Source organism: Dermacentor variabilis, chromosome 1, assembly GCF_050947875.1.
Source record: "Dermacentor variabilis isolate Ectoservices chromosome 1, ASM5094787v1, whole genome shotgun sequence".
NCBI classification, from domain to species: domain Eukaryota; kingdom Metazoa; phylum Arthropoda; class Arachnida; order Ixodida; family Ixodidae; genus Dermacentor; species Dermacentor variabilis.
The window spans coordinates 95,635,545-95,652,704 of NC_134568.1; the positions used below are offsets into that span (position 1 = coordinate 95,635,545).

At 45.3% G+C, this 17,160-nt stretch overlaps 1 protein-coding gene across 1 annotated transcript in view; it reads left to right on the forward strand.

Moving 5' to 3' along the window:
• Positions 1-17,160, forward strand: part of LOC142580923 (putative phosphorylase b kinase regulatory subunit alpha) — a 123,157-nt gene that overhangs the window by 93,077 nt on the left and 12,920 nt on the right. The window contains exons 26-28 of the mRNA XM_075691182.1: positions 7,901-7,944; positions 16,634-16,798; positions 16,895-16,948. Coding sequence (XP_075547297.1) covers positions 7,901-7,944; positions 16,634-16,798; positions 16,895-16,948 — 263 coding nt within the window. The remainder of the gene's footprint in view (positions 1-7,900; positions 7,945-16,633; positions 16,799-16,894; positions 16,949-17,160) is intronic.

Below are 17,160 nucleotides of genomic sequence, written 5' to 3' on the forward strand. Positions count from 1 at the left end.
TTAAAAGGGCCCTGCAACACCCCGAGCATGATTTATTTATTTATTTATTTATTTATTTATTTATTTATTTATTTACATATACTGCAGCCCAATATAGGGCTATAGCAGGAGCAGAATCATTATACATTACTATACAATGCACATTAAAAGCACACATATAGTACACAAAAACATCAAGAATCAAAAAGAAGTGCTTTACATGTTAGCAAAGTGCTTACCATGGTAGCTGTAAAATCTTTTAGTGATAGTGAACGAATGTTACTGGGTAGAGAATTCCAAAGCTCTATTGTACATGGAAAAAAACTGTACTTGAATGTGCTAGTACAGACATAAATAGGTGTTATGTTCAAGGTGTGGGAGCTACGGGTACAACTTGCGTTAGTAAATGTGATAGAGTCACGATCAGGAAGACCAGAGGTGGGCTTATTAATTGCATATAAAAGTTTTAAGGCTTCAATGTAGCAATGTGAAAGTAATGGCTCAATGCTCAAAAGATTTTTGAGCCTGTGTTGGTGTGAAAGTGTGGTTGTAATTTTGGCAAATGAAACGGATAGATTTTCGTTGAACGTTATTGAGCGAGCTTATTTCACATTGTTTTTACAGGAACCAAACGACAGATGCGTATTCTAGAACAGGGCGAATTGACGTTTTATATAATAGCAGTTTAGTATCGCAGGGGGTCTTAGCTAAAGTGCGGCGCAAATAACCTAATTTGTTCAGGGCTTTCCCGTTTACATATTCAGCATGTTTAGACCATAAAAGATGTTCTGTTGAATAACACTTAAGTATTTATATTGAGACACTCTTTTAAGTTGGATGCCATCCAGAGAATAATCAAACGAGAGGAGGCTTGTCTATTGGAAAATGACATCACAACTGTTTTACTACAGTTGATGTTCATTTGCACATTTTGCACCAAGCGCAGAAAGACATAAGGGATTGGGCATGACGGTGGTGGTCATCAATGGAGTTAATAGATTAAAATAATATGCAGTCATCTGCATAAAGTCTGATTTTAGTTGAGGAGCTACAAGGTAAATCATTGATGTATATTAGAAATAATAGAGGGCCTAATACGGATCCCTGAGGAATGCCTAATGTAACGTCGACAGGAGTTGATTCCACTGAGTTAAACAAATTGTGAGCGACAACGAAGAAAACTGGCTATCGAAGAAACAGGACAGAGATCATTTAATATGGCATTTAATTTTACCAGTAGTTTAGAGTGAATCACAAAGTCAAAAGCTTTAGAGAAGTCAATAAAGATGGCATCCACTTGATTACCTATGTCCAGGTTAGAAGTCATATCTTGAACAAAACCGACTAATTGCATTACAGTGCTATAACCACGATGGAAACCATGCTGGGCAGATGTCAGAACAGCATTAGAGTTAAGGAATTCGATTATATGTTTGTGAATAGTATGCTCTAACATGTTGCATGACTGGGGTATGAGAGCTATCGGCCTGTAGTTAGAGAGTCGTTTATCACTTGACTTATGCAAGGGCAGAACTTTTCCATTTAGTTTAACAGCAATTTAACGAGGAGGCATGAATTCTGAGTCGTGAATATTTTCATAAAGCCAAGTTTCTGTGATGCATATAACATGAGGAAAACATGAAGAAACTAGCGAAAGAAACTGTGGAAGTTTGTTAGTTATGCTTCTGGCATTAACATTCAAAATCGCAAGATCTGTGGCAGAGTGATGAGATTGTCAACCTAGTGATAATGAAACATTCAAAAATTTTGCACTCTAGAATCAAAACTAGGAGCTATTACTGAACTATTTGAGGCACTGTCCTAGTTTTAACGAACATTATCTATAAATAAATTATCAAGCCTCGTTTTAATAATTGAGCCGTTATTCCGCTGCTCATCCGAAGTGTCCCATAGTTTTTTACAAAGTACTGCAGGCACTCTGGACGAAAAATCTTTGGAAGGTTTCAGGCCGAAATTTTTCAGCTTATAAGCGTTTTTCAGCATCACTAGCTTATCGATGAAATCAAGCAATTTTAAAATGATAGGTTGAGAATGCCCATCGCGCATTCTGCCTGACCTATGCTTCGTTCAATACGCGGACAATCAAGGGAAAGCCTATTGAAAATGTTTGCAACCTTGGAGTGTAGTGTGTCACGATTCTCATTAGTATCTTCTGGTATGCCATGAAGGAGTATGTTATTTCTTCATGAACGGCTTTCAAGGTGTCATATTTGGCAGTTAGTGCGGCAACAGTGTGTGTCAGGCAAGCTGCCTCTGAATGAAGCTGACCAGAGTCTTGATAAGACAGTGCATTCGAACATGAGGTTTCAAGAGCAGCCACACGCAATTCCAAGGCATCGAAACGTGTATTCACAGAATTTTTGATTTCAGATATGTCTTGTGACATATTTTTCTGACAAGCAACTAAATCGGAAAGAATTTTCACAAAAGAAGGGCTGTCGCAACTAGACAGTGCCAGCTCGGCCAACGTCTCAAGGGCGTTAAAGAAAGCTTTTTTGGGATTCGTTTGGTTTGCCAGTTTTAGAAGCCGGTCTCCTGGGGCCGGGGTTAAGCTCAACTTCACCGCTCGGAGTAAGACAACTAAGGTAATCGAGGACATAAGAAAATTGCACATGGGTCTACTACACAAGTAACTGTGTGGGCAAAACAGCAGCAGCAGAAATCTATTATTGTCGGATCGGATACAGTACGGGTTGTCCGAGTACCGTATCTGTGCAAGCAAGAAGAAGCGTTTAGGCAACATGCTTAAGCTGCTGCTGCTGCATTGCCCACTGCCGGGGCGCTGGAACTGCGGAGCTTTTATACTGATGAAGCTTGACGTCAACGATCCGATGGCGTCACCTGTCGGAGTTGCCATGCAAGGAGCATCCACGGGAGTGCGCAGAATCACCAGAGAAGGAAGAACATGGGCAGGAAAACGCCTGGACGATAGGGCTGAACCATGTCGAATTGCCGGTAATCACCACATGTTTGAGTAGTGCAGGGCGCCATGCCACGGAGACTAACGGCATGACCAGTGAAGAAATCCAGGGGCTGTGCAAGCAAGAAGAAGTGTTTAGGCAACATGCTGAAGCTTCTACTGCTGCAATGCCCGCTGATAAATAAATCATAATACTAAATGCGAGAGAATGCTTCCATGAACACATAAGCCAAATATTGCTCAATTCCACACAGCAGGGAGCATACAATGTCTCTGTAAAGATCAGTCATGCTTGGTGATGAGTACAAGGTCGGGAGGTAGGAGGATTAGAGCTGGGGGTTTATTCATAATAGGTAAAAAGGGCAAACTTATGTAGAGAAAAGAGTTACTCGTATTGGCCAGAGCACGGAGCACAGTACATTGTTCTCGTAGCATGAACTTCATGTCAGAGCGGACTACATTGTTCTGGGAGCACACACTCCATGCGCTCAGGATGTCTCTTAAACACCCTCCATCTTCCCTGGATCACTTGTTAGGGGAATGGGTAATGTTTCAATCAACCAGTCCGGTAGTTCGTATTGGCACAGCACACCGCCTCCAATAGGGAAAAGGATGACACAAACCGCATGTGCTGCCCCCAAGCTAATTCTGGAAACAAGAAAGTGAGGAGGAGGAGGAGGAGGAGGAGGAGAAACATTTATTAAAAAGAAAGGACAAGCAGGTGTCTTTCTGCTTGTGCCCTTAGTCCAGGGCTCCTGCGGCTCTTGCTGTCTCCCGGGCCCGCCGCACCAGTTGCTGCTGGTTACGAGGGCCCGAACTAGTCAGCACGGCCTCCCACTGCTCGGGTGTGGGGTTGAGTATTTGCGGGGCCGCCTTCACGTTGGGGCACGCCCATGTGGTGTGATATAGGGAGGCGTAATCATTACAAAGGGGACATTTGTATGAATATAGTGTAGGGTGTATTGCGTGTAGTCTGCTTAGATGGGGGTATGTGTTGGTTTGTAGTTGTCGCCATGTTACAGCGTCTTCACGTGAGAGGGTCTTGTGTGGAGGCGGGTATTGTCGTCTGTTCAATCTGTGGTGTTGTAGTATGGCGTTGTATTGTAAAGGTACGGGCTCCATGGAGGCGGCCGTATCCCTCTCTTGTGGCGCCCGGGAGGCATGAGCTCAGGCTACAGCGTGCGCACACTGATTTCCACGGAGGGACTCGTGTCCTGGAGTCCACACTATTTCAACGTCCGGGAATTGGGAGGCTTGTTTGAGGAGTCGGTGGGCGATTGAAGATATTCTGCCTCTCGCGTAGCTACGGCAAGCTGCCTGGGAGTCAGTAATGATTGTGACGTACTCGTTGGTCGGACTAGAGGTGATGGCCAAGGCGATGGCTGTCTCCTCCGCTACGAGGGCACTGGCAGTGCGGACCGTCATCGAGACCACCTCTTGTAGGTTACAGTCGACAACGCTGGCCGTCATGGCTGCCTTTTGGCGGTACTGCGCAGCATCTGTGTATAGTGTGGTGGGGAGACTGCCATATTTTGTCTGTAGAGTTTTTGCGCGAGCTTGGCGACGATCGGCATGATGTTCCGGGTGCATGCGTCTGGGGATAGGGGCTACCTTGATGTGTTCCCGGAAGTTGGGGGCCAGATGAATGGCTTGTTCGTGGCCTTTGCCGTGTGTGGGGTAGCCTAGGCGCGCTAGGACTGTCCTTCCTGTTGGTGTGAGGGCTAGTCATTCTCGTTGGTTTGTGAGGTGGGCGTCTATAATTTCTCTTATAGTATTATGGACTCCTAGGGCTTCAAGCTTGAGTGTCGCTGTTCCTGGTGGTAGGCAGAGTGCTTGCTTGTAGGCTTTCCGAAGAAGTACGTCGAATTGATCAAGTTCCTTGGGAGTGAGGGGCAAGTACGGGGCAGCGTAGGCAATGCGGCTGATTATCAGGGCCCGGACGAGCTGTATTATGTCGTCTTCTTTCAGTCCGTATTGTTTGGTGGTGATACGGCTGACCATTCGCATGATTTGGAAGGTGGTCTGCTTGAGACGTTGGATGGTGTATGCGCCTCCGCCGTCCTGTTGTATGTGGAGTCCGAGAATGCGGACGCGGTTTACTGTGGGTATTTCTTTGTCGTCGAGGGTGAGTGTGATTTGGGGTAGTTCAGTGAGTTTTCTTCGTGATTTCTGTCGAACGACTAATAGTTCTGACTTCTCGGGGGAGCACCGGAGACCACTTGTTTTTGCATATTGCTGGACGGCGTCGGTCGCTTGTTGAAGGGCGTCTTGTTTCTCTCCTTCGGAACCAGTGGTGGTCCAGATAGTGATGTCATCGGCGTATATTGCATGCCTGATTCCTGGTATTGCGTTGAGTTTCTCAGGTAATTTCATCATAGCAATATTGAAAAGGGTGGGTGATAGAACGGCACCTTGTGGGGTTCCTTTGTTGCGAGTAGGTAACGTCGGGGTTCTGAGTGAGCCAATGCCTATTGTGGCCATGCGGTTGCTTAGAAAGGCGCGTATATAATTGTAAGTATTACGACCACAGTTCGTGAGGCTTAGGTTTGTAAGGATGGTATGGTGAGCCACATTGTCAAAAGCGCCTTTGACATCGAGTGCTAAAATCGCTCCGGTGTTGTGCGGTGAGATGTGTTCAAGGACTTGTTCCTTCAGCTGAAGAAGGATGTCGTGGGTAGAAAGGTGGGGCCGGAACCCGAACATTGTGTCGGGAAAGAGGTCGCTGGATTCTAGGTAAGGTTGAAGCCGGTTCAGAATGACATGTTCCAGAAGCTTGCCTAGGCATGAGGTCAATGAGATTGGTCTCATATTTTCTAAGCTGGAGAGTTTGCCTGGCTTCGGAATGAGTATGATGTCCGCGTGCTTCCAGTCTGCTGGTAGCGTACCCGCTGCCCAGTGATGATTAAAGAGGTCACTAAGAGATTGAATGGTGCCATCATCCAGATTGCGCAGGAGCTTGTTATTTATTTTGTCCTTGCCTGGGGTGGTGTTTCGTGTGAGTGCATGGAGTGCTTGTTGCACCTCAGTGATGGTGATCGGCTTGTCGAGGTCGTAATTGTCGCTCCCGCTGTAGGTTGGAGGTTGTCCTTGTGCGGGTTCGAAATCGCCTATGTATCGCGCCCGCAACTCCTCCAGGATTTCGTCATCAGAACCCGGATGGTTGTGCAGGATACGTTGAATTGTTTGCTGGCTAATTGCCTTGCTTTGTGTGGGGTCAAGAAGATGGCGTAGCAGCAACCATGTTTTGGCCGTGCTAAGATTACCCTGCAACTTGTTGCATAGTTGTCGCCAGTTGTGACGGGTGAGCTCCTCAGCATAACATTCCGCGGTTGCCGTGAGTTTCGCTATACGTAGTTTCAATTTACGATTATGTTTTTGGCGCTTCCATCTCCTAACAAGGCCTCGACGTGCTTCCCAGAGATGAAGAAGGTGCGGGTCTACGGCCGGTATGTCTGTGGTGAGTGTGATCTGTTTTGAATGTCTGGCTACGTCTCGTTGGAGCTCTCGTACCCACTGCTCGAGATCCGTAATACTGGTTGAGGAGTCATCCGCTCGCTCTTTGCGAAAAGCTGTCCAATCTGTGAGTGTTGTCTTTTTTATCGGGTGTCGTGCATGCGTAACGTTCAATGTGGTGGCAAGTATGCAGTGGTCACTGCCCAGAGTTTCCTCCGTGTTGTGCCAGGAAGCTTGCTGTATCCCTTTAGTGAGGGTGAGGTCAGGGCATGTATCTCGGGAGACGCTGTTTCCTAGACGTGTGGGGTATGCGGGGTCTGTGAGGATGGTGAGACGGTGCTGCTGTATCGTGTACTGGAGTGCAGTGCCTTTTGATGTGGCTGTCGTGTAGCCCCATGCCTGGTGAGCCGCGTTGAAGTCGCCTACAATCAGCAGACTATTATTTTTGGCTATGCCAATCGCTTTAGTCATCAAGTAGTCGAACTTGGCCTGCTTCTGCTTGGGTGGGCTGTATATATGCAGTATGAAAAGGCTCTTTCGGCCTCGTTGGAGCGGCAGGATCTCAATTAGGTTATGATCGGCATCACTGCCGTCTATAGTGTGTTGTGTGGTTGTGAGACCCAGTGTTTCACTGACGACCGGGCAGAAGCCAATGGCCTAAGCTCTCCTGAAGGTAAAGTGTCTGGAGATCCTGGTGTCTTTCACTGAAGTTCTGGGAAAACCTCACTCGTCTCGTTCTTGCGCTGATCTATAATTTGCTGTCACTGTCAGTATCTCAGTGTCTACGTTGACTCGGTGGAATGTTGTTTGATGTTGGTGCAACAATAACTCCTGCCTCCACTCTTCGGTGAATACGCCAAACATAACAACATGGAAACGCCTTGCTTTTAAGAATCATGTTGACTTCTGGATGGTTCAACTGTAATTGTACAGCCTGCAATTTCTTCAGTCTAACTACTGAGTACAACGAGGGTTAGTGTCGCAAATGCTGGACTGTAGTTCTTACCGTGGGCTGTGCAGCCAGAAAGAGAAAGCAAGGTTGTGGTATACGTAAGGAATTGCAAAGAAGCATGGCTCTGGCATGTTCTCCACAAAAGCTAAATGTGTCTACAGTGTCATTTTCATCTGAGAACAAATCTTTATCATAGCATATCTCAATGAATATGCTAACCAACAAGGTTTTATTCAGGAATGAGTTTATGACACATTACTGTTTGCCAGTATAGCTATAGCCATACTACGACAGCCAGAGTAATCTGACTATCATAGTATCTCAATTTTACGTCATTCATGAGGTGCTAGAATATGTTAAGAATTTTGTTTTCTTTTCCTTCAAGATGAATGGCTGCCATTCTGTATTGTACAGGTTATCTCAGGTAATCTTTTTTGCATAGGTGGCTAAGCAGGCCTGCAGTTCCAGGGTTAGTTACAGAGCTGTGTTATTCAAAACTTGTTCATGTAGATTGGCTGCAAGAAACATTTTAATAATTCTATGTGTTTATTTTAATTGTGCATGTATATTTTCAGGCAGCGAAGGTGTTTTTTCAGTCCAAAGCAGCAAAATAAATAAGGTAGGCCCTTTTTACAAATCAATCCATTTGGCATTCTTGTTTCGTTAACCAAGCCACCATATCAAAGAATTTGCAGGAATGAAAAAAAGTTCCTGGCCTATCAGGGAAGGAAATAACATTCAGCATGCCCGGTTTACCATTTCCATGCTCTTTTCCCTATCCAGGCAGTGCACCTCTTTGACTTGAGTGTATTGATTTGCATGGTGCAGCTATAACTTCACAGTCCTTCAAAAGTTTTTGTCTTTTATTATGTGTGTGCTGCTTGGAAACAAGAAATGACTGTGGCTCTATTTCGATTATTGCTTTTGACAATAGCACTCCCATTTTCATGTGAGGTATCATGTAGCACAATATAGCCACAATCATACATGTGTGCGCATACATGTGTGTACATGTGTACATGTACACATGTACACATGTACATGTGTACATGTACACATGTACAGCAATAGAATGTGTTGATGTCACATTTTCAATTTACATTGAATTCAGCATCAACATTGTGTATGCAATTGAGTAAGCATGTTTGCAAACTTTGGAACATTGCTGCTAAAGTGAACTGTAATTAAATAAGACCATTGCCCCACATTTACGGCACCGATGTGGAAATGTTCATAATTTGTAGGAAGGTACATAATGAAGTGAAAAGTAATTTTCTTATATGTTCAAAGCCTAGTTTCAATATTATTAGTTAGCGAAGGGATTGGTGAGCTATATAATTTTATGATATATTGTACATGTGGGCCATCACTGTAAGTGCCGGCACTGCAATTGTTCTTGCATTGAAAGTGTGATCACCTAACAGTGCTTCGCTATGGCAGAAATGCACGCGAAGATTTTATCCCGCTATGTATTTAGGAGGTTTATTTTATTTTGATAGTTCATCAACAGTGCTCCTTGTCATTCAGTGATACTGACTTTCATATTAGAACAGGAAAAAAGTTACATAAGGCTTTCCAAATGCTTTTCAATGCACTCATCATGGAATATATACAGGAAAGGCAGGCATTTGATTTCTTTTGATCAGATTGTTCATTTAGAATGCAGCAAGAAGACCTGGTCTGTGCAAAAGTAAACTGGTCATGGATTTTTCTGTAGCCTTAACTAGTTAGAGATTGCACCTCAGAATTTCGTTATTATAGTAAGTTAAGTTGTTGTCAAAAGTTGTCAGTGTTCCAAATGCCACTGTGTTACAGTTGCTGATAACGTTTGCCATGGTGATAAGAAGCATTCGACACTTTTAAAATATCTTTTTTACTAGTAGCATAGATAAAAACGGCCTTGACTGCTACCTGACGCAAACATAAGATAAAATTACATAACTTTTACCATACAAAACAAAAATATCACCACTCCCCTCCTCACTTCGTAGTTTCTCACTTTCTTCTGCTCTCTTTGGGCATTTTCTTCTCTAAAAACAGAAAATTACACTTATCATGCACTGGGGCACTTGTGAATAAAACTTGACTTCATGGCAAGATAAACTCCTTATGTAGGCTAGCAAAAGTGTCCGCTGATCCCAAAGGCTCTGCATTGCATGGGCGATAAAACTTATGCTGTTACAGAGACTTATCTACCAGCAGTGTTGCTGGTAAGTTAAATAAAAGAGACTTGCTGTATCAAGTTGTACAGGAAATGAAGGTGCAATTCGTGAACATGGACGGTCACCGATAACTATCTGACTCATCGGAACGATGCGACACAGGCTTGTGAGCACATTGTTCACGAGAAAGTGAAAAATAAAATAAAAGATACCAGTAAATTCTGAGCATCTATGACAAAATTTCTTCATATGTTCAAACCAATTAAAAGCCTTCAATTTACGAGATATGATGCTCTGCCGTGTGCAGGATGGACTGCATTAGTTGTGTATGTCTCGCTTCACACATTTGACAGCTTCACTCTTGCAAATGTAACTTGTTATTTTGTACATGCATATGCACGCTTTAAAATTTGCCACCTGGATTTAATGACCGTTGAGCTTCTGTTAAAGCTGCCATGCTTTCTATTTCTACGATAGTATGTAGAGCAAGGCCGAAGTCGCCGAATTGCCGGTCTGACCCACATCAGCAATGAGAAACACTGTATACTCTCATACAGCTCGTAAAACCTTAAAGGGACACTAAAGGCAATTACTAAGTCAATGTGGACTGTTTAAATACCATTGCAGAAACCTCGAAATGCTTGTTTCGTGCCAAGAAAAGACTTTACGATAAAATTGCATCTGAATGGTCCTAATACCTTTTTCTAAATTCAAATCTCCCGCCACCCAAACGGGGGAGTGGTGACGTTGCATATGCCATGACCACGCTTTGCTGCCATCGGTGAGAAAAACGGCGCCCGACAGATGGCGGTACCAAGCCAAGACAGCAGTGGATTCGCCGCTGCAGCTGCTTTTAAGCTGCAGCAGCTTTGCAGCTGCATAGATTATTCGGGCATCCTGCGACATTACAGGGAAGTTGAATTCTGTACTACTTGCAGTTTGTGCGAGTTTCGCGAGGCGGCAAAACTAGTGCAGCACTACTCAATAATGAAACTACTGAAATGCGAAAGCGTGGAGGGTGTGGAGTCAAACAAAAACAAAACCTTTCGACTGCCTGCATCGTTGTCAAGGGTAATTAATGAGGTATTTCTTCTAAAGATGGCATAGAACTGAATAAGCAGCATTTTATTTCGTCCTATAATACAACACAAGGGTGTTTTTTGCAATGAGTGATTGAGTACTAGTGGCATAATTTAACTGAGAATTTCTTTTGTCATCGCGCAAGTACTTGAACATCCTGGGGGAGTCTCTAATCATGTCCTGCATTTACCTCAATTTCTCCATTATTAAGGCTCTGTTCGCGATAATATTGATGCCTTAGAGATTCTCAAGCACTAATCTGTCACTTTAGCTTGACCTAATATTTGCCTTTAGTGTCCCTTTAAAATCAGAACAAAGAGCAAACACTATCATAAAACTACTTCAACCAACCGAAGTTCCACAGCAGCACGAAGAAAAAACAATGCATGCGATGGCGCTTAAGCAGACGCTTCGAAACATGATCCAACTTTACACATCATCCCGGTGCTGACAGCTGGCAGTGCCATGGTGTAGTCCTCGCCCCAATATCTAAAATGGTAAATGAAGCAGGGTTGCCTCAGGTAAGAAAATAAGACATCTCCAAGGCCAAACTAATCTTTCTGAAAACTGTCTTTTACTTTTATTATAGAATGCTTGTACAATCTAGCCTCGTTATAACAATGTCGCATCTGACACAAAAGTACTTTCGTTATATCCGATAATTTCTTAAAAGCATATTGTTGTGCTAAAGCTACAGCAAGGACGAAAGAAGAGGAGAACAAAGTGCACTTGTCTTTGCAGCAGCTTGGTGTCGGCGCGGCCTCTTTTCATCAATTCATCTTTAAATAAACACACCCCATCGTAACAATTTTGGTGGACGGTGCGAGGTAAAACAATTGCGCCCCCGAAGAATGACGCCGAATCGCCCCCGTAGAAGCGCAATCCATGGAGCGTCGCCGAATTGCCGGTCTGCCACCACAGATGGCTTCTGACGGCGACAACCCGCCACCTTCTTCCAGCTACCCATGGCAGCCCTACATTGAAACGTGAACCTTTGCTGGAAAAATACGTGGATGGATGGCTCAGCTTTTACCAACGCACAAGTCAGTTCAATGGCAGGAATGCCATCGCCCAGCTTAACAACGTTGCCTTCTTTCTCAAGCGAACCGCATCTGTGTGGCTTGAAAAACGCAGAGAAAGCATGACAATGTAGGAAAAGTTCGTTGACGAAATCGAGAAGTAGAGCTGTAAAGCTGTAGAGATCCGGCAGCTGAAAAAAAAAAACGTGCAGAGCAAACCCTTATGCAATGAGCCCAAGTTCCCGGCAAAACCTGCACAATGTACATTGAGGAAGTGCTGAAGTTATGCAAGGCCCTGGACCCTCAGATTACAGAAAGAGGACAAAGTTGGTCATCTTTTAAAAAGGATCGCCAAGGACGTGTACCAGTTCCTCATCAGAAAAGATTGTCTGGACTCCGTAAGTGACGTCATTCGGCACTGCCATACATTTGAAGCCTTAAAAGCTCGGCGTATCACACCGAAGTTCAGCCACCTGGGCAACGTAACTAACGTCACCAGTGTTGACGTGGTCCCAACTCCATCCGACCTTGCGTCAATTATTTGGCAAGTGGTGCGCGAAGAGCTTGATCAAAGTGAGGCGGCTTCCCTCTCGACTCCACAGGCTCGAGATCCCTTTTCTCATTGCGACTTCAGTGAGGTGTCCATCACTGCCGCCTCTGTAGACGCCACCTACAACTTCGCTCCTCGTTCAAGAGCGCCATACCCTACCATGAACGCGCATCCCAGTTATCAGTTCCACAATGGTTACTCACCCAGACCACCTGCAGTTTGTCAAGAGTGGGACAGCCGTGCCAGTTATCCTGCTACTGACAATTTCAGTGTGTCTCGTGAGCTTCCAATGCTTCCAATGCGGTATTCGCAGTCACCTCGCCAGATTTTGTCCTCATTGCCATCGCACGTCACCACCGTCCTATGAGCAACAGCGCACTTTTTATCGGCGTAGCAATTGATACAGCGACGGGACACGCTGGCCTTCCGACTCCAATAGCAGGACAAACCACCAGGCGAATTACCATAGCGACTCATCAGCTTATGTGCGGAGCTTGATGCCTCCGCCTTCACGCCAGCACAGGTCTCCATCTCTGCGGCGACGTCTCACATCACCGCCGTCGGGAAACTAGGTGGCACGACCTATGGAGGTGAGGTCGCCAGTCATCAACTACACGTCCCTATGCCTCCGCCAATCACCATGTGTCATAACAAGATTCGTGTTTTAGTGGACTATGTTGCTACGTTCGCCTTAGTGGACACAGAAGCAAGTGTCTCCATTATCAGCCTAGATTTCAAAACCTGACTAGGCCGTAAAGTGATATTTCTCTGGGATAACGCTAATGCATTTCGTGCTGTGAGTGGAGAGTTGCTCCGACCTATTGGAGCGTCCACTGCGAACGTTTATTTCTCTGATAACGTGTATCAAGCCGAATTTCCAGTGCTTGCTCAATCCACTCACAAGGTAATTCTTGGCCTCGATTTCCTACAACATTGTGGTGCCACTGTTGACTGCGGTACTGGCTTTTCCTGTCTCCTCTTGCCAACCAACCTGCTACCTGTTCAGGCACGCTCGCCATCATTGAAGATGCTGTATTACCAGCACGTTCCTTATCCAGAGTTCGAGTTACTGCTTGCGTTGTCAACGCCGATACATTTGATGTAATAATTGAGCCTGTGCCTTCGATGGTTGTGAAGAAAAGTGTGCTCGTACCTCGATGTGTCCTCTCTGTGGCCTGCGGAACAACTACACTGTGGGTGTTAAATTTAGCCTCCCAGTCGGTTGTGCTACCCAGCGGTATTTGACTTGCCTCTTTTGAAGTGGATATCAGTCTCAGCATAGGTTCTTTAACTAATGACACGTCACACAAATCCCAAGAGCACAGGGCTGGCCCCGGTGTCCCTGAAGACTCGTTGCGTTTTTAAAAAATGATCAACAAGTCACTGTCATCAGAGAAGCGTCAAGCCCTGTTCAGCGTCCTTAGGAAGCATGCGTCATTATTTGATTTAGCACAGAACACTAACAAAGTTTGCATTCCAACTATGCGGGCTCGCCACAGGATCGACATGGGGTTCGCGCATCCCATCAGGCAGAAGCCTTACTCCGTGTCCGTGTCAGAGCACAAGATCATCGCTCAACAGGTCTATGACATGCTAGCCAAGATCGTCATCCAAGATTCCTTTAGTCCTTAGGCTCCACTGGTCATCCTCGTGAACAAGATGGGTCCTGGATGTTTTGTGTCAACTACCGGCATCTCTATTTTGTGACAAAAAAGGATGTGTATCCACTTTACCAGATCGATGACATTATCGACTGCCTCATTCTGCATCCTACTTGTTGTGTCGGCAGCGGCAGGCAAGTGGGGGCCCACGCCCAGCGAACGCGCGGCGAGCGCCGACGCAGAGAAGGAGACTCGGAGCTAACTGCTCCTGAAGAAAACCGGAACGAAGACTGAGCCGGCTCGCGGCCGTTTATTACTAAAAAGGACTTCACACGCCAGATGACGCCTCCTGATTGGTCCCAGCTCGTCACATGACAGAATTGGGGTGCACCATCTAGCTAAACTACTACAAAACATAAATGTATGATAACACAGAGATCTGGCAGGGGGCGACACTATACTACACTACTTTTCATCTGTGGACCTCCGATCGGGCTACTGGCAGATACCCACGCATTCAGCTGACAAAGGTAAAACTGCATTGTGGCCCCAGACAGCTTGTTTGAATTCAATGTCATGCCGTTTAGTTTGTGTGACGCGCCTGCAACATTTGAAAGGTTTATGGACACGGTACTGCGCAGCCTGAAATGGGAGGTTTCTTTATGTTATCTAGACGACGTCATCATTTTTGGCCGCATTTCTGCCGAGGACAACCATTGACTGGACGTTGTTCTGACGTACCTTGACAAGCTGCCCTTACCCTCAACTCCAAGAAATGGCACTTTGGCCAATGAGAGGTACTAGTACTTGGACATCTAATGACAAATAAGGTGTGACCAGACCCACAGAAGGTCGCTGCAGTTAGCGGCTTTAAACAACCACAGTCACAACGTGAGCTGAGAAGCTTCTTGAGTCTTTGCTCTTACTTCCGACGTTTTGTGCCCAACTTTGCCAATACTGCCTACTTTTGACTTACTGCTGTGCAAGGATAACCCTTTCACCTGGACAGCAGATTGTGATTCCTCGTTTCGTCAACTGAAGTTCCTGCTCTCTTCCAGACCCATACTTCGCCATTTTGACCCCTCTGCCACAACTGAATTGCACACCGGTGCAAGTGGAATCGGCCTCGGCACCATCCTCGTCCAGCGTTTCAGTGACACCAAGCATGCCATTGCCTATGCCATCCGTTCGTTGAGCAAGGCCGAACAGAATTACACCATCACTGAGCAAGAGTGTCTCGCTGTCGTCTTTCCAGTCCTGAAGTTCCACCCATATCTCTACAGGCACCGCTTCACGATCGTTACTGATCACCATTCACTATGTTGGTTGGTTGGTCACCCGCGACCCGTCTGGCTGCTTCGCTTGATGGGCGCTACATTTGCAGGAATTTGACTTTGCAGTCCGTTGCAAGAGTGGCCGACATCATGCGAATGCCGACTGTCTTTCGAGGCTCTCTCTACCAACAAGTGCATGTGACGCCGACAATTTCGATGAGTTTCTGGCCGCCATCGACGACATTCTTTTTCTCGACCTGGCCACTTTCCGGGAAGAGCAGACTATAATCCAACAACGTTGGATTATAGTCTGCGTTGACCATCTGACGCGTTATGCTGAAGCCGCAGCGACGCCAACGGTCACGGCTCTTGATATTTCGAGCTTCCTCCTGTCCTCCGTTATACTGTATCATGGACCCCCTCGTGTTATTGTGAGTGATCGTGGTCACCAGTTCATGGCCGACGTAGTCGAAAAGCTGTGGTGTCTCTGTGCTTGCCAGTTTCACCATGCGACCACGTATCACCCAAAGACAAATGGTTTGGTCGAGCGCGCTTACAGAATATTGATCAACATGCTTGCAATGTACGTCGATTCCAGGCACAAAAATTGCAATGACATCTTGCCTTTTATCACATACTCCTACAACACCGCAAAGCATGAAACTACCGGCTACAGTCCTTTCTATCTACTTTATGTCAGACCACCCCGCAGCTTCCTTGACACCATTCTACCTTTTACTCCTCATTCGGACTCTTATTGCCCAGACTCTCTGCCACACTGAGGAAGCATGCCGCGTAACTCAGCTGTGTACGTTGACATCCCAGGACCGCTCCAAGATCAGCTACAATTCACGACATAAGAATGTGTTGTACTACAAAGGGGACATAGTATGGCTTTGGACACCACTTCGCAAGCGCGGCCTGTGCCAGAAGTTTCTAGCCCGTTACACCGGGCCTTTCGTCATCACCAATCACCTAAGTGATGTGACCTTTTCGATTGCTCATCTCGTTTCTAATGGCCACCAGTCTAAGAAGACGCAGCTTGTTTACGTCACCTGCCTGAAACGCTGTCATCCCTGTGACTCCGAGTGGACGTAACAGTTACTCGCCCAGTGGGCTTTACTGTGAAGGGAGGAGTGTTACGCGAAAGCTACAGCAAGGACGAAAGAAGAGGAGAACAAAGTGCGTTTGTCTTTGCAGCAGTTCGGTGTCGGCACGGCCCCTTTTCATCAATTCATCTTTAAATAAATGCACCCCATCGTACCAGTATATATTCATTACATACTGATATTGCTGAGGAACATTTTAGATTTACTTTGTTATATCCTAGTTTGTAATATTGATGTCTGACCATTATTAATATTTGAATGCCACAGGTTTATGAAGCATCCTTAAAGAGTACTTCATTGTACTTTGAGAACTTGGTCCACAACAGTGCAGACACAGTGGACAGGCATACATAATGCTTGTTTGTAAATATCAGTTTTCACGCTTTCATTATGTCAGTCTAACCAGTTGAAAGTCAGTGCTCTTAATTGCCATTCTTTAATAATTGCATAGCTGGTTTACAGGTTTCCTTTCTATTTTTTCATTTTCTTTATTTTTTAACTTAATTTTTTCAGCAGGCCCTGCAGCATACGATGAGAGACAGTATTGTCACAAGTACAAAGAAGCAGGATGAAACTTTTGACCGCCAAGGTCAGTGGATCCGCAGACGAAGACTGGATGGTGCACTTAATAGAGTGCCAATGGGCTTTTACCCAAGAGCCTGGAAGTTGCTTGAGAGGGTGAGCACATTGCAGGCACTTGTGGTGCATCTTTGTTAGGTTTTTTAGTTGAACCATTAATCTTGTAAATATTGAATTTTCACATTTTTCTTGCAGTGTGTAGGCCTCTCTATAGAAGGTAAAGTGCTCTCCCAGCACCTGACAAAGGAGGTTTGTAAAATTTAATTCCTTGCTATTTCTCATGCTTCTTCCAGTTCTTACTACTTCAGCATAAGTGGATTCATTGCTGAATCCACAGATTTGTTAAAGCCTGCCCCAGATGCATGATGATGTGCAGTTAATTGGCTGTCACACACAGGTCGTGGTTTGTGTCTTGATCAAGCAAGCGTTGTGCAGCATCGATGCTGCAGATTATGCTTAAG